This window comes from Biomphalaria glabrata, chromosome 10 (assembly GCF_947242115.1).
Source record: "Biomphalaria glabrata chromosome 10, xgBioGlab47.1, whole genome shotgun sequence".
Lineage (NCBI taxonomy): Eukaryota > Metazoa > Mollusca > Gastropoda > Planorbidae > Biomphalaria > Biomphalaria glabrata.
The window spans coordinates 34,771,062-34,794,048 of NC_074720.1; the positions used below are offsets into that span (position 1 = coordinate 34,771,062).

The 22,987-nt window shown below is 35.0% G+C and overlaps 1 protein-coding gene across 1 annotated transcript; it reads left to right on the forward strand.

The window, feature by feature from the left end:
• The first annotated feature begins 701 nt into the window (after positions 1-701).
• On the forward strand, positions 702-22,483 carry LOC106076201 (uncharacterized). The gene is made up of 13 exons (XM_056044535.1): positions 702-874; positions 1,540-1,677; positions 2,543-2,738; positions 5,504-5,592; positions 8,303-8,418; positions 10,327-10,474; positions 12,443-12,552; positions 12,689-12,827; positions 13,611-13,856; positions 17,017-17,149; positions 17,515-17,657; positions 18,746-18,874; positions 21,377-22,483. Exons 1-13 carry the CDS (start codon positions 733-735, stop codon positions 21,445-21,447), a joined length of 1,800 nt encoding a protein of 599 aa, XP_055900510.1. The 5' UTR covers positions 702-732; the 3' UTR covers positions 21,448-22,483.
• Positions 22,484-22,987: the final 504 nt, after the last annotated feature.

A 22,987-nucleotide genomic window follows, 5' to 3' on the forward strand; every position in this document is an offset into this window, starting at 1 on the left:
ACTAGCCTAATACAAGATGCTATCTTCATTGTACACTTGTTTTAATGTTAATAATAAATCAAGTTTAATTAAGAGTTTATACTAGTTTATAGGAACAACAAACTATATTCGGGTTACATTTCCGACATTATGTTTTATATTTCAAAATCTTGTTTATTTACTATTATAAAACACAGCTATGTAACATACATACATAGACACTCACACATACAGTATGTTTAACAAAGGTATACTTCCTAAGGCGGAGGTATAAATTATTTCAAAGAGTGCTGTGAATGTTTTAATGGCCTCGGGTCATATATTTTACATTTAATGATCATCCACTTGTGTATTCAAGAATCAATAATATAAAATAAATCACTTTCAAAGGTCACGCCCCCGGTAAAAGGTTAACTTTATCTTTGGGTAAAATAAAAAAAACAAAAACGAAACTGTTTGAACTCTGTCGTAAAGGTCATATATTAAACACCTTTGTAGATACCACGTTTTATTTTCTGACTTACGTAAGTAATATTACTAACATTATTTCATGTATTATTGTCACTACCATTCGGCAGTGTAGCCTTATCGCAACCAATGGAAGCATTTGTCTAGTTGTCACTATAGCAAATATTAGCAAGGCACTTGTATGATCTTAGAAGAGGTTGTAACTTATTTAAAACGAGAAATGGAATACAGAGACATTTTTTTTCTAGCCAGGGATCTAATAGTGTATAACTGAAGTTAAAGTTAATGTTAAAGATTGTTACAAAAAAACAAAACAAAAACAACAACAATTGTTACAAACACTTTCAAGATCTCTTGAAACAAAAAAAAACAAACAACAACACAATGTTAGGACAACTTTTAATGGTATTGTTTGCCAGTATTACAGGTGTGCGAAATTCTTTGTTTCATTTTTCTCTAAAAAAAAAAAGATATAATATCTTCGAAGTTAATATTTGTTAGTTTTCTTTTGCAAGTTTGGGACTATCAGAAGTGAGGATTAATACTCCCTGGTCCGAACAAACATCAGGATGGCAGCGGGCAGGATTCGCCAGTACGAAGCACATATCACTCAAGCAGGCAGATTGTTCTCTCTTTCTTCTGCCCTCTCCCTGACTCAATGTTTCTCTTATTCAGTCATTCATTCAGCCAGTCAGTCTGTTTGTCTGTCTCTTCAATTATTCAATTCTTTTCTTTTCTAACTTCTTATTTGACTAAAGAGACCGATTCTTGATAAAAACCATCGATCATATGTTGAGTATTTGTAATCACCAGATAGATAGATAGATGGATAGATAGATAGATAGATAGATAGATAGATAGAGATAGATAGATAGATAGATAATCTTATAAAATACAGACGTTAAATATCTATATAATTAGATTGTAATAATTCTTTTTTTTCCTAAATAAAAATTTTTGAAATAAAATATATTGCTTTTTACAGAAATACTTATGTTTGCTTTTATGAAGAGAAATTTAGATCTTTATTGCAATTAATTTTGCTTTATATATTGAGACGTTTAAAATATTTGAACTAAAATATTTACTCAGTTCTTTCTGGTGTGTTTGGAGCAACATGTGTTACTAAACCTACTTGTGAGAGGACAGACTACACACTACCATTGTGTGTCAGCGGGACCTGTGCTTGTCTCAACTCATCGTTTGTACCTATACGTTCTGGATGTGCTTGTAAGTATCTTTTTATGTTTTGTTTTACAAATATCAGAACTTCTTCAGAAATGATGATTATTACGTCCAAGCCAACAGCATCAAGCGTATACCTCTCACGTCATAATGCTCTCTCACATAGGCCATTAGCAACACATAAGAAAGTCATACATAAATTTCATTTTTTGTTTTTATAACTGTATATATATACAATATATATATATATAGAAACACACGTATTCATGTAGCTAGTTCATATTTAGAAAAAATGAAATAAACTATGGTTTAAGAAAGACAGAATTCACATTTGTGCAATTTAATTAAGGATATTGCCATTGACATTGACTTGTGGATCTGGATTAGTTCCAATTGAGGACTTCTGAAGCATGTTCTCCAATTTTTTTTGCGAAGAGCAACTCGGTAGCAATCATCTCTTTATTTTGTTCGGGAGAGCAGACGCCGTATGTTAAATACTCTGCCGTCGGTGCGAAATCTAATGTAGATGCTCTCATGCTGGCGTCGCCTCATTTTATTTCACACGTTTCACATTTTGCTTGTGATATAAAATATGATGTTATGCTTTGGACATTTTGATGGAATTTCAATAAAAATTCAAATGTGTTTAGCCGAAATAAAACTAAATGAATATCGATCTATATATTAATTGTACATAACATCTGATATTTAGACACTGACTCTTAATTTAAAAAAGTCAATTAGTGCAAAATACCTTTTTTTTTCTTGGGTGTCACCCCCATAACGGATGTCAACCGATGCGGACCGCACCCCCACATCCCCTAGTGACGCCACTGGTAATTAGAGATCTAGAGTAGTGTTGTTTTTGAAGCAATATTTGAATATATACTATTTCTTGGTTTTGGAACAGTACAGATGTATAAGCCTGTTATAAAGACTGACATGGCTAGTTCCAATCAAGTCTTTTACGGCGGACCTATCACACTGTACTGTGATGGAACATATGGAGCAGAAACCTATGAATGGTATCTTGGTACGACCAAACTAAATACTACTACTTACACATACTCCGCCATAGCATCAGCTTCTAATGTTGGATCAATTAGGTACGTTGAAACAACCATATTGCAATTTAAATTTATTTAAAGAAAAGGTTTCTTTAATAATAATGAATAATTTCCATAGTAATCAGAAAAGGTGCATATTTTGTTCTTTCTAAATCGATTTCTTTTTAAGTCCATTATTTTAGCTTTAAAAAAGTTAAAGTTGGTCTAAGTTCTTTTTTTTTATTTTTAACACTTTTAAATCCCTAACTATATATTGAAAATGAATATATTGAAATAAGTTAAAACAACACTTTCAATGGGGATTAGTGTGTTCAATTTTGAACACAAAAATATGTTCTCGGGTACATTTGTGATTTTAAAGATTCATTTTATAGCCTCACTAACAGTATCATTGTAAAAGAAGAGAAAGCGCTCTGGATGGATGTGGTAGCTTAAACAACAATAAAAGAAAATAAAAAGAGAAAGATTGTTACATATTTTTTTATTTATAAATGGACAAAGTAGAATATGTCAAGGCCACCATATTAAGGGATCACAGTTGCTAACTTAATAAAGAAAAATAAAGTATTAATAGCCAAAGAAACATCAGACTCCGCAGTGTCAAAACGTCTGTGTGTACACACACACGCACACACACATACACACACATACATACATACATACATACATACATACTTACATACATACATACATACATACATACATACACATATTTATTCACGCTGTACTGAATCCAAAGGATCTTGAAAATCCCATGGCAAGAGAAAGTGTGCAATACTGAGATCCTTGCGCGAACAGCTATTCCCAGCATCCTTACAGCCCTCAGACAACGCCGCCTGCGCTGGCTCGGACATGTTCGCCGAATAGAGGACAATCGCATCCCGAAAGTCATTCTATACCGAAAACTCGCGACTGGCTCAAGGAAAACTGATCGCCCCCACCTCCGATACATCGATGTATTAAAATGGGACATCGAATCAGTGAACATCGATACTGATTATTGAGAAGAAATTGCTCTAGACCTCAATAGATGGAGAGAGACAGTGACCAAGAAAGTTATGGACAACGAAAAAACATGGGTCTCAGCTCTGGAAGAAAAGCGTGCCATGCGAAATATGGCGAGCTTCTCTACCACCAAAGCGAAAGCCGGCTTAACCTATTTGTGGACGGGAGTGTCTCTCCATAATAGGGATTCACAGCCACATGAAAAAGTGTTCGAGATGAACAATACTCGCTTTACCACTGAAGGAGGCCTACATTACACTAATATATATATATTATATTCACACCAGTTACACCAAAAATAGGAAGCTATTTAAAGTTATCCGCCATGTTTGGCAATTCCCAATGCAAAGTTGAACAAATATTTAACATCAGACTGTTAAATATAACATGTACTCAACACCAAAAGAAACTGGTACACAACTTCAACAAATTTGAGAAAGGTTGAGGACATCCATAGGTGTGCGGCAAGGATTCATTCTTCTTACAGCTCTTTTTAACATATTGCTAGAACATGCTATAATGGAAACAATGGAAGGCAGATGATTATAGAAAAATGCAGACTAGGTACAAGGTCTTACTTCAATTCTGAATGTTGCAGCTAGAGTAGTTGGTATTGAAACTAGTGCTGTTAAAGTAAAGTACTAATTTGTGGTGGACATACTACGAGATGTCGCACACATTTTTTTAGCCAAGCATTAGACAAAATCTAAATATCTAATGTCAAATATACTTTGGAATACGTCGTTATGAGCCAACTGTGGAAAATCTGGAAGAGTAACATCAGCTTCAAATTAAAATTGAAAATGTACACTTCGTTAGTGATACATCAATTCCTATATGATGGCGAAAGGTGGAAGCTGAAACTGAGGTTAAAAGTAGAATTCAAGCCTTTGAAAGAAAATTCAACATGGTATTAGTACAATTAGATACCAGAAAAAAAAACAACCAATGCGTTTGTACTTTAAGAAGTGTATAGTTGGCAATTAAAGGGGACAATTTTAAAATTATGAAAAGGCGAAAGCTGATCTGGTTCAGTTATAAGTTACAAAAAAAAAAAAGGAACGACCCGACATTGAACTCGTGGCACACGCCTCTTCCATGCGACGTGCTAACTACCTTGCTAGTGAGGTACTTATGACTAAAGAAGTTTGCATAGTTTCTTTCAATTTAGAGAGGCGAACTATACAGGAGACTAATTCAGCTAAATCCACCACTTCATTTGTTCTTCAATTTCTTTCACTTGTTTGAGACATCAAACAAAATATTTTATTACTAATAGTTTATTGATTAATTGGTTAATTTTTAAAAAATAAAAATGATTATTGTGTTGTCAAGTAAAAGAAATAATTGTGTAAAATTTCAGCTTGATCCGAGATTCGGTGTCGGAGAAATAACATGTACAAACTTTTGGCCAGATATACACAGATGGACGGCGAAGTGTTGAAATAAGTTTTGTAAAAAAAAAAAGGGGGGGGGGGAAGAATTGATCAGCCTATTCATTTCCTGCTTAAAAAAACTGCTGGCCGGAAAGAGTGGATGGACTTAGGTGAACAGTCACATCACCCTTACGATAAAAGTGTAGAGACAGACGAGATGTGACGAATGCAGAGACACTGTTTCTGGAGCTGGGGTCGATTATTATCTATTTTCTCAATTATAATATTATTGAAAATATCTATGAGTTTAAGTATATATTTGTTTCCCGACATTCTTATCCACTGTGTACACTACATTATTGTCACATAAAAAAAAATGTCAAATTTCCATGACGGTCTATAATATTTATACTCTATTTTCAGATGCAGAGGGCTATCGAAAGAAACTGTTGTGACTTCTCCACTAAGTGATGCTTTCATAGTAGAGATGTTAGGTGGACCTGGTGGATTAAGTAAGTTAAATTTTACTTGCTATGACAAACTGGCATGCCTTAAAGTAGCCTGGTAGGCATCGCATCTGACTAACTTTCTTTGTCCATTTGCCCTGATATCGAATTAGCCCAAGATCTTAACAAAAAATATTTTTTTCTAAGTCACTAAATTCTACTTCAAATTCTGCGGATGGCTGCCTGGTCATGCGGCATGCGCGATGGACTGTTGATCGGTTGTCCCGCCCTCTATCATCCCCCTTCGTCTTGTGGAAGGTTCGGACTAGGAAGTAAATTATCTAAAGGAACATCCGAAACATGTCAAACCAACAAAAGAAAAAAGATTTTGTCTGTAAATGTGTACTGTGAACAACTTTCAATTTACACGGACTTAAACATTTGAAAAATGGTCATCATAGACTGAAGAAACTTAATAGGCCAAACAATTCTTTTCAAAGCTGTCGATGACGGTATATATGTTTAATTTGTTTAATATGTGTAGTATAAGGCACACAGACTCGCTGGCGTAAAAACATAAAAGTTTAAGAAAAATATAGATTTTGAATTTTTAAAAATTAAATCAGTTAAGCATTTAGGAATAAAGTGCCTTGTAGTAGATCACTTTATAATATGGTAGCTAACTGACCAATTTTTACAAGCTTACTTGTGAGTGTGAGCGTTGCAATGCCATCGACTACTGTTGCTAGTACTGCCAATACTTGGAGTAATATGAAGTAATATAAATCAATTCAGTGCGTTTTCTTTTTTGACATTTTATTTTATTTTGTTATCATATTGTTTCAAATATAGTTTATCATTATATATCCTTCTGGGAACGGGTACAAACGTTTTCTACTTTTTTTTTTTTTTGCTTATACCTCATCATTGACATCTTTAGGATGGTGACCAGGCATTATCATTTAATCCCCAATCTTTTTTATTTAAATTCACAGCCACTTTATCACCTTGTCATTTAATTATCTGATATTTTTATCTAAGAAAGTTAAACTTAGTAAAGTAAGAAATCAGAAATATTTCAAATAGTTCTCTTCTAATATGTGATATATTAAATAAAAATAAAATTCATTGTCATTAAATATATAGTTACTTAGCTTCTATTTAATATACAAATTATTTTAATATGTCTATGAATGCTATGAATACTGTGCATGAATAAGACATCCAAGCTAGTAGTTATGTGCTAAAAGAAAACAATCTATAGTCTCCAATCTCTCCTGCAAGATAGTAATACTCCTTCATGGTGACTCTTGCATATTTCCTCTTTAGAGGTTGTTCAGTGCCTATAGAACTGATACCTCGAGTATCTGAATTTCCAGTGTGGAAACTAAAACATATAGCGATATGATTGCGCACCACAGGGTGCTTGAATTTGGCATTCATTGAAATATAGAAAGTTTTATTATATTTCATTTTATTTTAAATCTCAATGGTAAAATCACGCTCACATATTCAGAAAACCAAGACTGATATGGAAAGCGATTGACAAATGAAGATAATTGGAAAGACGATAGTCAAGGAATTAGTTATCTGAGGCATGATCATGATTCTTCTAATTCTTCTTATCCATCAAAGATGTCAATACCATGGTCCTTGATGATAATGTAATCAAATGATTTAACTTCTTTCAATTTCCTTTAGTCTGTTGTACTTTCACCCTTCATTCTACTACTGTTGTGTATAGCATCTGCAATCTGGGACCTTTCCTTTATGCTCACTCTCCATAACAGTGCCACTTTTTCCCAGCTTATAGTGCCGATTTTGAAGAGCTTCATGTCACGTTTGCATACAACAGTATACCTTGACAATGGTCGACCATCGGCGCTTCATTATATTCGATTCCAAAGATTAAGAATGAGTGCAATGTTTTACCGGACTACGCACACCCAAATGCGACAAAATATGATTTTATGGTCTATTGTGTTTAAAAAATGAAATGAAAATGTAAAAAAAAAACTTGATGAGATAGTATTTATGTGCAGCTCAATGTGTATGAGCAGCAAATGCAAATCCTAAGAGTACTAATTTCTAGTTTTTTTTTTGTTTTTTTTTGTACAAAGCTTCTATCAACTCACTCTGCCTGTCTGGTCAACAGTTTGAACTTATTTTTTCTCCTTTTCCCCATTCTTGGATCAAGTTGAAACTTTGCACAATAATTCAGAGTAACTGACAAAACATTAGGAAAAAATAAATTAATTATTTAATTCAATAATTATTGTTAATTAATTATTTGCTTGGTGTTGAGATTAAGGGAATTAATGTTATTTAATGATAGATGGGGCAGCGATTAAGCCGCTATGTGAAGTCGAACCTGACACTGTTTTAAGATTAAATGAGTATTAAAAGCCAAAGCTTGAACAACGCCATTGAACCATTATTTATCAAATCAATATTATTTTTAAGATTTGGGGGGGGGGGGCAAAGGACTTGGGGATTTAATGACCAGGGGATTAAGTAAGAGGGATTTTAGAGCTGGGTCAAAATAACAGGGATTCCATTTGTATTATTTAGATTTTTAAACAGAAATCGTAATATTAAATCCCTATTTCGATACCACATAGCTAATTGAGCCTAATGTTTTATCTGTTTGCTAGCTGGTCTGCATAGAGTAAGCTAAAAGAACAGAGAGATAATATATATATAAAGGTGAGAAGCTTACAACTTTCCACACATCCACTTTGTGCAATCTATGAATTTAGACTTTATTTTGTTTCAGCTGCATCAAATGTACGGCCTACGGTAGAAATGAGAACGACTGCGGCCTTCAACGGTTCTTATGAATTTATCTACTGTCAAAACACGCCAATGGGATACAGAGATATAACGTATACGGTTGGTTTGGAAGTCTGTAAAGTCTATTTTTCATCATAACGTCTCTGTTTCTCTCTTTTCTCTAGCTGTCTCTCTTGATACGTTTTGTAACAAATAAATCAGCTCTATTATTAATTGCAATTGATTAAAAACTATTGGTAACTTAAGCATCAATTGCATCTCGACGATTCATAGTGGCGGCTAGGGAACAATCTAAATTGCGCTGTTGGTATAGAACACTGTCCTGTTAGTGCATCCTTTGCCCGGCCCCATCCTAATTATGAGTCCCGTTACTGGAAATAGTGTCACATATCTTGAACGTGTGTCCCCATCCCCAAGGGTTAAGGGGGTAAGTAGCTCGAAGGCTGTTACAAACCGTGTTTATTTGTTGTAATGGTAGGGATCAACTTATAGTTTCACTATATATACCATGGCTTGCACGAGATGGTGACAATATGATCAAGAGATACATACGAATGTAGTTAAGGGGTTGATGAGATGTTTGATTTAAAGTTAGTTGGTGACTTGGGTCTAGGAGAGGGAGAGTGGGATATTATAGGAGTCAGAGACTGAAGTTATTAGTCGAGAGTTGGGAGAGTAGGAAAGTTTGTCCGTTCGTAGATAGTCCATGGTGAGCGATGTATTTTGGTTGAAGTAATCTGTTGCGCTGATGTCATATATAGTGGAATAAGTTGTTTTTTTTATTAACTATACCATGACTATACTATGTTTTTAGTGGAGCATTAACATAACTCTCTTTGGAGAATGTTAATGCTCCAATAAATACATGTTAAGATGTTCCTGTCGTTGAAAGATGAACTAGGGCTTAGATGTACTTCACAGTGATACAACCCCCCTAACGACGACCTCCACAACAACCCAGAAGTTTACCAGTTTCTTGCCAAAACACAAAGGGAGGAGTAGCTCTTTCTGATCTGAAACTAATGGAAGTTTACATCAGGCTTTAAGAATGTATTAGAATATTAATATTAAATATTAAACGTCATTGAGTTCCTTCCTTTGGAAGCAGTTGCAAGGCAGATGGGGAAGACGTAGAGACTATTGGAGAGACTCGTGTATAACAAACACACCTAGAGGAAGCTGGCTGGTGGCCTATGCCCCAAAAGGAACCCCAGGCAGAGATTCTTGACTTTCTTGAAGCTCTTCAAACTACCTGAACGTGGTTGGTTGTTTTGATGGCCACATGTTGCTCTTGTCCTATTTAGCCATTGGCCTTACAAAAAAATCTTTAAATTAAACAACACAATCATTAGAAAAAAATATATAAAAAAAACACACATGGCTTATCTAAGGGAAGGAACAGCCAAGTACTTCCATGTATCTTAAAATTTAGGCTATATAAAATACAATAAATTAATTAGTACTAAAGGATTAACTAATTGGTTAATTTTTGGATTGACTCGTGTATTGTTATCAAATATAAATAATAATGCAAAATTTCTACTTGATCCAGTAATGGGAAGTGAAACGCAATATGTGTTACAGTGTAATAAAGCGGACTTGATCCATATATATATATATATATATATATATATATATATATCCACATCTCTCATTAGGTAGCTTTTATTTCCTTTATTTCGAATCAAACAAAATAATTTATCAACAAAAATTAATGTATTAATTGGTTATTTTTTAAATTCATTCATTTAATTTTAATGAATAATTGTGCAAAGTTTTAACTTGATCCGAGAATGGGAAACGGTAGAAAAAAACATGTTCAAACTTTTTTGCAAATCAGATAGACAGACAGACAAAGTAAGTTGATAAAAGCTTTCTAATAATGTAGCAAAAAAGAAAACTTTACCTTTGAGTTGAGAAACAACATCCCGAAACATTATAACCTCTTAGCAAATCCTGACATATCATTTAGATCTAATAACTTGAATTGTTTACTTACACGTCAAGTTGAACGGAGTGGATACTAGAGATTCCGGTGTGACTATAGACAGTACCAACGCAGGTCAAGATGTCACGTGCTCATTGACATCTCCATCTTCTGGAGTCACTTTTTCTAATCCAACAAGTGCTGTCACAAAACTGCCAATATTAGTTAGTAAGTATTATTTGATATAACTAGAAAAAAAGAAGATGATATTTTCTTCTTCCAGACTGCTCTTCGCTGGTATCTTTTACAGGTGGTACTCCGAACTGACATAATATTTAGTTGTAGAGGTATAAAAGCTTGTCTCGTATGCAATGATACAATTTATACAGATAAACAAACTGCTACAGTGATATAATTCATTTAGAGGCAAGAGCTGCATCATAGGCCCCTAACTTTGTGTTGTACCGATCTAGATCACATCCCTATTTCTTTTTAAATAAATATTATATATTATTATTTTTTTTTAAATTCGCCTTTGAAAAGATTGATTGTTACAGGTATGTGCCGAATCTTTATAAAGTTTATGAAGTCCAGATTCCTTCAACATGATCCTGTTTTAACCAAATGAAGTATAGGTTTCTTCACTGTAATAGCCAAGGCGATAGATATTTTAAAACATTAATGTATGAATATTTTATCTATACTATAATGTAAAAAGCAAGGCGTATGTATATATGTCCCGCATAGAAATCAAAACCATTTTGACCAATCTTGTTAAAATTTGGCAGAAATATTCCTTGGGTACTAACTGGAACCGTGAAATATGTATAGTAGCCCGAAAACAAACTTAAGACCCTCCAAAAAATTGCCCAACTCTATGAAAGTGTTGCTATTTTATGGATCTAGGCCATGTTTACAATATTTACATTGGAGAAGATCGAAAGGATCTAGATCTAGATATAATTTTAAGAACTACACTTTGCACAGATAGTCTTTTACTTTGACACATGAAAATAACAAAATATAGTCTATTGGTTTCATTATTTAATAAAATTAAGCTTTAAATTTGTACATTTTTATATTAGACAAGACTATAATGTTACACATCTCTCTATTCAACTCTATTCCTAGGTCTAATTAAACTCTAAGATGATAAAACTTCTATTCGCAAATATAGTTTTATACTTTAACACATGAACATAATAAATATTGTCATTCATTTCATATTTTGATAAAATTAACTTCCAAATTTTTTTTTTCTAAAGCATTTTTACATACATTCGTTTGCTATAGCTGCGAAGCCGTGTTGACATTACATTTTAATAGTTCCATTCATATGTACCGCAAGCCTAACATGTAAAAGTAGATGTATTTTACTTAATTTAAACAAATGACTCTAGTTTAATGTAGGTCAAAAACTATATTAGACTCTAGATCTAGATCTCAAAGTATATGCAAGGAAATCTTTTTGTAACAAAAATGGATTTAGGTCGATTAGCTATTTTAATAGCACTATTTATACTATTTTTACATTCACGCATTCGCTTTACTTATAACATTATCATTTTATTTTATTGTCTCTTATTATTATTATAGCTTTCATATAGCGCTACTTTCATGCTTATAGAATGCTCAGAGCGCTTTGGTCCAATCACATATACTAAAAACACAGGTTCTGTATTCAAACAGACAGACTTATCGGACCATGTACCTAAGAGAAAGACTTCTTTGCGAATGAGAAATCTTACATTCACCAACCCACATGGCCCTAGGCCTGGCAAAGTTGCTACCAACTTGCCGGTGTGAAAGTGCAGGGTGGGAGCACATTGGTTCTCTACCTAAAGACGAAACCTGAAATTTATCCGGGGGCGGGGTGGGGAGTTTGTCAATTTATACACAAATTTAACATTATTACTCGCGTTATTAATTTGTTAAATAGTTTAAACTCTGTCTTCTGTTGTTTTTATTTTTAAATAAATTGAAGTTAAAATTTTTTAAAAATATTCAGGCCTTTCTTTGTATAAAAAATTTATTTCAAAATGTAATGTGTTTTAAACTTTGACAGATCTCCTTGCGCCAAAATGGCATAAATAAAGCAGTAAGAATAGTACAGAAAGATCCTAGGAATCTTATATTTGCGTACTTAAATCAACCTATTTCTTAAAATTTCAATAACATTTTCATTTCTTTTTTTAGCAAACATCTTGAATGTCACTGTCCTGAACACAAATAAAGCGTTTCTGGAATGTTCCTTTATTCCTTCTATGAAAGAATATGGTTCAAGAACATTTATTTTTACTTGGCAGGTAAGTCAGAATAAATATTTTTTTATAAAAAAAAAAAAAAAGGAACAAAACAAAACAAACGAAATCCCTAAAGTCTTTTATTTAAAGTCCCGGAGCCAGTGATGTTAACATTCTTCCGATTTTGATTACCTTTCAGATGGACGGCAAAACTATAAACAACGAATCAAGCCCTATATTTTTTCCTTCAGTTGTGGGTTCCTATGACGTCACATGCGCCGTACAAATGGATAATCAAACAGTTGTTCCTTCGATCAATAAATTTAGAGTGAACATTGGTAGGTAGAGGTATTAGTCCCTACTCTTCACCTTCACTTTCGACTAGTCTGTTGGACTGTTATGCCACCACTCAAGATCTGTTGACGGCCTTTGTCCATTCCTCTCTGTCTTTGGCCTTTGATAGAATCTCTTTGAATGACAAGACAATCCATTCTTAGATGTTGTCTTACAATCGCTTTCTCTGTCTGCCTCTTCTTGGTAATGTTCGCTGAAGGAAGGTTTTTGCAAGTCCTGAGGACCTTGTAATGTAGCCATAGAGTTTCAGTTTGCGTTTTTTAACAGTACTTAGCAGGTCACCGTGGGGTCATATCGCTGAACTAATCTTTTCTCTAATCTCTTCGTTTGTGATGTGGTCTTTGTATGTGATACCTAGGATCTTTCTGCACTATTCGATTCAAAAGGAAACAAAATGACAAAAAAAAAAAGATAGTTTATGATCTTCATCTACTTTTTACAAAGCCTATATAACTCACTCTGTCTGGTATAAATTTTGTACACCTTATTTCTCCCATTTAAATCTTGGATTAAGTAGAAATTTTCCACAATTATTTCATGTACCCGACATAGCAAGAATTAATTTTAAAGAAAATAAAGCAGTTAGCAAATTAATTATAGTAATTAATTATTTTGTTTTGGTATGAAACAAGGAAAAGAAATTGTACTAGACAGATGTGGCGGTATAAGTTGAATTAGTCTCCTTTATTACATGATTGATCCAAACTAATTGATAGAATTACACTTCGAATACACTTTTTACAAATGTTATTCTTGTTCGAAATCAGTTGATGACACTGGACTTATAGCCAGCGCAACAAAACCCCTACAAGGTGGTCGCGTGATACTGGTTTGCGGCGGACGTACTTCAGACCAACACAGATACCAATGGGGAAAAGGAAAATACGACATAGTCGGACAGTATGACAGGAAACTTCAGCTCGACAACGTCAGTGCACAAGACAACGGCGTATACGTATGTAGGCACGAAAACAGAGTTCAAAAGATATTTTCAACAAGCATAGAAGTATTGAGTAAGTAACCTTAAACTCTTCAGACACTTTGGCTGGTGACTAAAAAACATGTAAATGGATACCTGTTGTCAGTAGAAACATTTCCCTTTTTTAGTGCTACTATGAATCAATCAATCAGGAAATGTGTGATTTTTTAAGCTTATATCAACACTGTCTGGTCAAAAGTGTGTACACGTTATTTCTCCGAAACCCAATCTCGGATCAAGCTGAAATTTTGCCAATTATTTTTGAGAACATAAGAATCAATTTAAAAAAAATTAACCAATAAGTTGTTTAACTATTGGTAATAAATTACTTAGTGGTATCTCAAACAAGAGAAAGATTTACTAATTGGCTGAAGGGGTTGGTATAAGCAGAATTAGTCCCCTTTATATTAAACTGCCGACTCAGGCTTGGTGAACATAAACAGGAATTAGAAACAATAGATAACTCTACAATCTTCCATGTTCATAGACTCTTCGCTAGCAAAGTGGTTACCGCGTTGGCTTGAGATGCCTGATAAGACTTCAGCTCACAAATCCGAATTCAGGTCGTTCCCTTCTTTAAAAAAAAAAACCCATTTAAAAACAGATCACCCAGATATTGAGTGATATTGAGAAAGCTAAGAGCATGAAATTGCGTGTTACAAAAACTGTTCGTACAAATATATCCCACTAATGTATTATTGTTAGTCTAGATCTATTACATATTTAATGACATGACTGATCCAAACTAATTAAAACACATTAATATAAGCTTTTTTGTTTTAAAAAGTATTTGCTTGTTTTACGAGTGGAGTTCGCAAAAGAGGTAACTGTAATATATGTTTTATAAAAATCTACGCGATAAGACACCCGGACAATAGACGTTTGATATCGGAACCAAATATCTAGATTAAATCAAATACAAAGATATCTTTTATCACATGCACATTAACAAAAATAAATGTTAAAAATCCTTATGTATATGATAGAAGTATAGAGGAAATATTCTTTATTGCATGCTAGAACAATAGTTCTGGAGAACAAGAGATAGTGTAGGCCTCTATCATCTGGGAAACAAGTCTACTGTTCACTTACAGGGCCATTTTATATGTTAAACTGCTGGCATATTGTGTGTGCATCTAGAGGCAAGGCTTTAAGACAAGCTAGGATACTTTTTAGTTTAGTTTTTACTCACTTGGTTTAATAGAATTTTAAGACCGAAAGTAAAAATCCAAATCTTTATTTCATTTTGTCAATGATCAATACCAGACTGTGAAGTGTTCCTTAAGTCTGTAAGCTTGTATCCTGGGCATGCTACCCTGCCTCATAGTGGCGCCAGGGTTGAGACGACCGTAGGTGAAAGCGATTAGGCTAAGGGGTAGCGAAACAGGACTCCCATGAGGGTGCCTAAGGGGGTGCGAGGGCATCTTCATTCCACTGTGCGGAGTTGTAAAAAAGCTCCCACAACATTGTCACAATCCAGGTGCCGTTCCTAAAAGGGCCGTTCCATAAATGGCGTGTCCTGCACGATTTGCCTGGTATAGAAAAGAAAATGGCGGTCCCTGGTCGCGAGTTTGACCCCCCCCCCCCAACAGACATAACGGTGAAAGGAAGCTCTTGTTCACTTTTGCCAGTCTAGAATTTCAAGACCCGAAGGCTCAACTCTGCCTGACAGTTTTATGACATTGCATTACATACATTACATCGTATATACCATTCCTTAACTGTTAAAATCGAGTCTTTGAATATGGTATTTCTAATTTATAAATGACATGAAAATAATTGATACATGACGTGTTAAATTTACTAATGACGTAAAGGAATTTTATAAATGATGTACAAAAAAGTTATAAAAAGTTATAAATGACATTATTGCATTTTTTAAAATGATGTAATACAATTTATTAGCATTTAATATATTTTTACTATATTGTGTTTCTGACCTATACGAATCAATCTTAGAACAGAGATTAATAGCTAAATGTTAAGTAACAAAGAAATAGTTTTTGTTTGACATACGGATATTAAATATTTTAATTGAACAATTTACCGAAATGACGTATTTAGACACAGATATCTTAAGTAAAATAAATCTCTTAATATATTGTTATAACTCTGCCATGAGCACCGCAATCCATGCTAGTGCAGAAAAAAGGTTCGCACTATTAGTGACAAGACTGAGTCGGATGTTGACATGAGAGAGAGAACGATTTCCGCCCAAGTGAGAGCTGATGTAAAGATGCTGTGCTCAAGACTTGTTGTTCTACATGTATTTGTGATGTCCTGGAAATAAACATCTGTGTCTCGTTGAGTTGCCTCCCTTCAGTTATTACGATATTTATAGCCATTACCAAAACCAATGGTTAAAATATGGGACATATATTGATAAGCAAAAACAATGTGGTCCAGAGGTAGTCTACTTGGTGGTTCGATACAACAAACAGTATAGGAGGTGAAAAGCTGACAAGAGTCAGTAGTTTTAAATACCTTGGAGCTATCACATCAGATGAGGGAAACAAAACTGAACTACTGGCCAGAATTGTACAGTCCACAGCAGCTCTGACAAAACTCAAAATAATATGGAAAGACAAAAGGATAGTCCTCGACACCAATATCAGACTGATGCGCTCCCTGGTCATGGCCACATTCTTATATGCTTTTATGCGAGTATTGGACGTTGACTGCAGAGCTAGAGAGCAGGATCCTAGCAATGGAATTGAGATGCTACAGAAGGATCCTTGGTATCACATTCAAAGACCGCGTCACAAACGAAGACAATAACCTGCCAACTAGTTAAAAAAAAACAACAAAAAACAAAACAAAAAGGAAACTAAAGCTCTATGGACATATTACAATCTCTTCGGGGTTCACAAAGATCCTCTTTAAGGGAACAATACCAGGAAAGGAAAGGAAGACAGAGAAAGCGATGGGAAGACAACATAAAAGAATGAACGGGCCTGTCATTGAAAGAGGTTCTATCCAAGGCAAAAGAAAGAGAGGAATGGAGAAACACGATGGCCAAATCTTGTGTGGTGCCCCAACGATCCAACAGACTAAGGGATAGGTGGAAGTGGTGAAGGCGAATCTTTTCGTTGGTTGAAATAAGCCAAACAAATAAAGAATTAATAAAACCATAAAAAAAAACAACATTTGTACTTATAAACGTAATAAGTATTTCTTTTCACACAATTTCACAGCAACTATTTCCAAGCCAGTTATTGAGATCATTGGATCTTCTGGAGGTGCAACAAGATTTGGTGAGACGGGGGACTACTGGCTAGTGTGTACTACTGATTCAGGAGTTGATAGTATGACTTTTGAATGGACAATGTGAGTTACTTTTAGAACCGTCAAATCACTAATTTTTTTTAAATAAAAGATCAAATTTCCGATTAAATAAACACATAGATGCTGAATATTACATGTGGAGTAAATGTCGCTAACCAATATCTTTAATTTATTCTGCAGTACTCACGAATCATTATTTAGGAAACAGAAGTACTTTAAAAAAAATGATTTTTTTTAAGTGGGTGTCTCTATGATAAGAACATATGCCTTATGTGCTTTTAACAAAGTTCAATATTCATGTAGTTATACAATTTTTTGCATACTGAAGATTTCAATATTTTAATGTTTATTTATAATTTGAATTACTTTATTATCATTATTCTTGATCTTATTTATACTTTTCTTAGCAATGGTGTGAAAGCCTCAGTAACAGATAAATTCTACCCCTTACGGTCTATCGCCAGCAGTAAGAACGGTGTCTATGTTTGTAAGGCCATGTTTAAAAACCTGATCAGTGAAAGCAGTGACCCCAGAACCGTCACTGTTACGAGTAAGTCTGGCACAAGAAATCTAAAATTAGTTTTAAGAAATATTCGAGAAAAAAAAAGTATATTATGAGAGTTTGCAAAAGAGGTCGGGGTGGGGGTGGGGGGTCAGAAAAATAAGTAACACAAAAAGAGACTCAATGAAAATATAGGAGATCAATGAACTTATAGAGGAACATTAAGGAACATATAGAAGAGAGTCAAGACACATATGGAAGTCAAGGAACATGTGGAAGATCAACAAGAAACATTTCCAAAAGAGTGTAAGAACACATAAAAGAGAATCAAGAAACATATGGAAAGAGATGTACGGTTCATGGTTCATATGGAAGAAACTCAATTAGCATAATCGGTATCGATACCAAGACAGACCAAATCTGTGAGAAGACTTGGTCTTTAGGAAAATTACCGCTGCGCATCTGTTACAGCACATCATAGGGTTTCAAAAGAGCATAATACTGTTCTTCGCAGGCATGTTTTCTAACGTCCCGCTAGATACGACTTGAACAGAGAAGAAATGCAACCGCACCCATCTATTGTCGTTGGGAGATACAGTTGTCATTAATTACTTTGGTATCTGGAAGTCGTCCAAAATCATTGCTTTCAAGTGGGTGATACATGTTGATAATCGCTATTAAATCAAAGTCGCTTCAACAATTATGTTAGCATTGAGACTCTGTGCTTAAGTTCCGTGGAATTTAGAATGAATAATAGTTTGAAAACCCGAGCATGCTTAACGCTAGATGTCCTTTGCACCTCACGCATTTCCCCAAAGGGACAGTTCTAATAACTTCATTGCTTGTTTGCTATGATTCAAGCCACATTGTAATCAAAAGTTTAATTCCGAAACTGGTACAACTTTTTACTGATGCTGTTTGCGAGTAAAATTAATTGTTGGAAAACAAGCTTAGGTCTATATTCCACACGATTTGGCCCGAAATAAGGCTCTGGCTTCTTCTCTTCAGCAAGTTTTAGTTTGGCATCCTTTCCTAGCAACTCACTGGCAATGTCTCGTCATGTACGACCATTATGAATCTCTCTTTGTTGAAGTGTTTATTATTTGATTTCAAATTGTTATATTATGTCGCTCTAGAACCTGGTAAGCTGTGTTATTATGACAACATGTGCGTCCTACCTTATGATGGCTACACAGGTCAGTGTGACGTCAATGACAGGTGTGAATGCTCAGATGGTTACTCACAAAAAGGAGAGGTTTGCTCGAGTAAGCATTTATAGATCTTATCAATCGTAGTTTTACAAATATGTATCGTCTATTCTATTACGGTCTATGGGACAGATGATATAAAGGTCATGTGTTTAAGTTGCCCAGGACTAACAAGGGTGTCATGTGGCCAGCACAACCACCAGCCGCCTTTATTTTTCCTGAACTAATATCACGTACCCAGTAGAGCTGGATGGACTCAGCACCCTAAAAATCCCGGAATTAAAAATCCAAGTCTTTACCTGGATTCGAAACAGGGAAAACCGGTTCAGAAACCAAGCGCTTTACCACTCAGCCTCCTTCATTTAAAGCCCGTACATTCTTTGATGTTTTCCTACCATTGCTTTCTCTGTTTCTTTTTTTTTCCTGGTACTGTACCCTGGAGGAAGGTTTGTGTGAGTTTAATTACCTTTGTGACCCTGTTTCTAAACTTCTCATATGTGATGCGGGGTCTTTGCAGGCGATAACCAGGATCCCTTTATAGCATCTCATTAAGATTCGAACCTGGGAACCCCGCCACCATATAGATAATAGATAGATAATAGATAGATAATAGATAGATAATAGATAGATAATAGATAGTAATTAAATTACACTAATATATTGTAATGACCATGTTCTGTAGTGACTCTATGGTTGCGCACCAACGCACGAGGATGGACTAAATGAACGGGGAGAGAGGAAGAGGAAGTGCGAAAAGATTGAGATTGAAACGGGTCTTGTTTTTTTTATGATCTATGTTGATTAAACTTTGTATTATCTTTGTTCCCATACCTCGTTGAGTTGCCTCCTTTAAATGTTGTAACAATATGCACACTTGTTAAATGCCTACATAAGACTACATACTGTAATACAATAACTCAACTAGTCGTAGGCTTGATTCAACAAGATCACATTCCTCGTTCCATATTAAAAAAAAAGTTTTCCTTTCAGACCTTGTGGTCTATAGGGCAGATGATGTTTCTGTGGCCTACGGGTTAACGAGGGTGTCATGTGGCCACCACAACGACCAACCACCTTTACTTTTTCCCAACTAACGTCAGGTACCCAATAGAGCTGGGTGGACTCAGAGGCGCCCGAAGATCCCGCAATTAAAATTCCCAGTCTTCGAACTCCGGACCCCGGCTCGGAAGCCAAGCTTAACCGCTCAGCCACTGCGTCTTTCTCGTTCCTTATGCTAGAACAAATTATTAGAGCATGGAATGGGTAGCCTGAGCCAGCCAGGAAATCAGTGACTTGGCAGAATCAAAATCATTGATTAACATGCATGACTAGATACATGACGCGTAGGACGTAATCATCTTCTTTTTTGAAGTAACGATTATATTATATAAGATAAGAATATAAACAGTAAATTCACTTGACTCATCGTTCTATCGACACACAACAGACATTACCTTCTGACACACTGGACACACAACAGACATGACCTTCTGACACACTGGACACACAACAGACATAACCTTCTAACACACTGGACACACAACAGACATGACCTTCTGACACACTGGACACACAACAGACATAACCTTCTAACACTCTGGACACACAACAGACATGACCTTCTGACACACTGGACACACAACAGACATAACCTTCTAACACACTGGACACACAACAGACATAAACTTCTGACACACTGGACACACAACAGACATGACCTTCTGACACACTGGACACAACAGACATAACCTTCTAACACACTGGACACACAACAGACATGACCTTCTGACACACTGGACACACAACAGACATAACCTTCTAACACACTGGACACACAACAGACATAACCTTCTAACACACTGGACACACAACAGACATAACCTTCTAACACACTGGACACACAACAGACATGACCTTCTGACACACTGGACACACAACAGACATGACCTTCTGACACACTGGACACACAACAGACATGACCTTCTAACACACTGGACACACAACAGACATAACCTTCTGACACACTGGACACACAACAGACATAACCTTCTGACATACTGGACACACAACAGACATGACCTTCTGACACACTGGACACACAACAGACATAACCTTCTGACACACTGGACACACAACAGACATAACCTTCTGACACACTGGACACACAACAGTCATGACCTTCTGACACACTGGACACACAACAGACATAACCTTCTAACACACTGGACACACAACAGACATGACCTTCTGACACACTGGACACACAACAGACATAACCTTCTAACACACTGGACACACAACAGACATAACCTTCTGACACACTGGACACACAACAGACATGACCTTCTGACACACTGGACACACGCAGGAATGAACGGTTCAGTTACACTACACATACAAAGCATACAATGTATACATTTGTTGAATGTATACTGACAGAACTACTACACAAGTAGATCAGAACTAATGGATTTATATATAGACTCTATTTGAACAACGAAAAACACAGTACTTCACTTAATGTCTAACGATAATTTTATTTTGTTATGTCTCCAACAGACGGTGTCCTGTACAATATCAGCATCGCCCTCGTCTCAGTGGTCGCCCTTCTTCACTCCAGACTTATTTAGAGAGGGAGAAGATACTTAGATCTAGATTTTTTTAATGCATAAATGATCCATTGTTAATATTACTTTTTAAAGTCGTTTTATTTTTCACTATCTTCTTATTTTATATTCTTGTATATAACTATTTGTTCACTATTGTTTTAAGGCTGGCATAATCTACTTAATCTACTGATATCGTTATTTATTGGAAGGCTAAAAAGAAACTGATTTAATCAAAGAAAGTATTTTTTAAGTTTCATTACCTGAAAATAAAAAATTGTACACGTTAATTCTCCCATTTCCCCTTCTTGAATAAAGTTGAAATTTTACACAGTTACCCATTGTAGATGACAAACCATGAATCAATTTGAAAAATACAGTAAGTTAAGTAGTTATTGTTAATTTTAATAAAAAGGGAGATACATCTCGCAGCATTTAGAGATATGACAAACGTGTTTGTTATCATTAAATAAGCTTTGTTTTCATATTTTTTAAATAGTTTACTTGTTCGCTTAATTACTATTATCGTCTATGGAATGACGCGTGCCAGTAGAGGATACCGATTACACAAGAGACACACATTGAAGATGTACATTGTCTCAGATTGGAGCTTTTGTCTTCTCCAATCCATCTTGACTTCGTGTGTTTCCGATTTTAAATTCAATCCTCGAATGTTAATTTTACAACTCAATTTGTAAATGTTACTTTTGGGTCTGTATAAACATGTGTATGAACAAGAAACTATTGTACATGTGTATAAAACACAAGAGTGATAATCCGAGGTCACTTTTTGTTCCATATCTTTATTTCTGTGACGTAAATTCTTGACGTCTTATTGTACTACACTTTTGCAATAACAGGAAACAAGTTGTCTTATCTTGCCACTGACAGTCTGAAGTGGACCAATGCAATTCTGCATGGTGCACTGTGCGATAATGCTTTTATTTTTAAAGGTATTATATGGTGAATGGCAATGGGTGATATATAATCTGTGTATCTTCCATATCGTGCTATACACTATCAAACATTTAAAGACAAGTGCTATCCTAATAATAACTCGTTAAAGAAGATGTTTTATGTTCTATTTTTATTAAATCATTTATATACAGCTGATAATGTTGATTTTTTTTTTTTACATTCCACGCATAAGGGAATAGTATTACCTAAACGACCTTGAACTTTGGTACTGTTTTCATCTGTCCGTCCTTCTGTTGTCACGTGCAGATCTGAAAAACCTTTAAGTGATAATAAAACAATAGATCCAGCATCTATGTTCAACACTACTAAATGCACACTATGTTGCATGAAGTCTGGGCTGTCCGCAGCAATGGTGTTCACCTTGAGAAGGCTTGGCAGAAACAGTTGATTTCATGTTCCTATTGTAGCCCCTATTCTTAAAGCGTCACATTGAACGTCTCTCTCCTAGTCCGTACTTTTCAGCGCATCCCTTCACTGTAGGTCTGTTACACTACACAAGAATTTAACTTGCAACTTTATAGTAATATATATGTCTTAACCATACTAATGAGGGAATTGTCAAAAATTACAGATACAATTTTCCAGA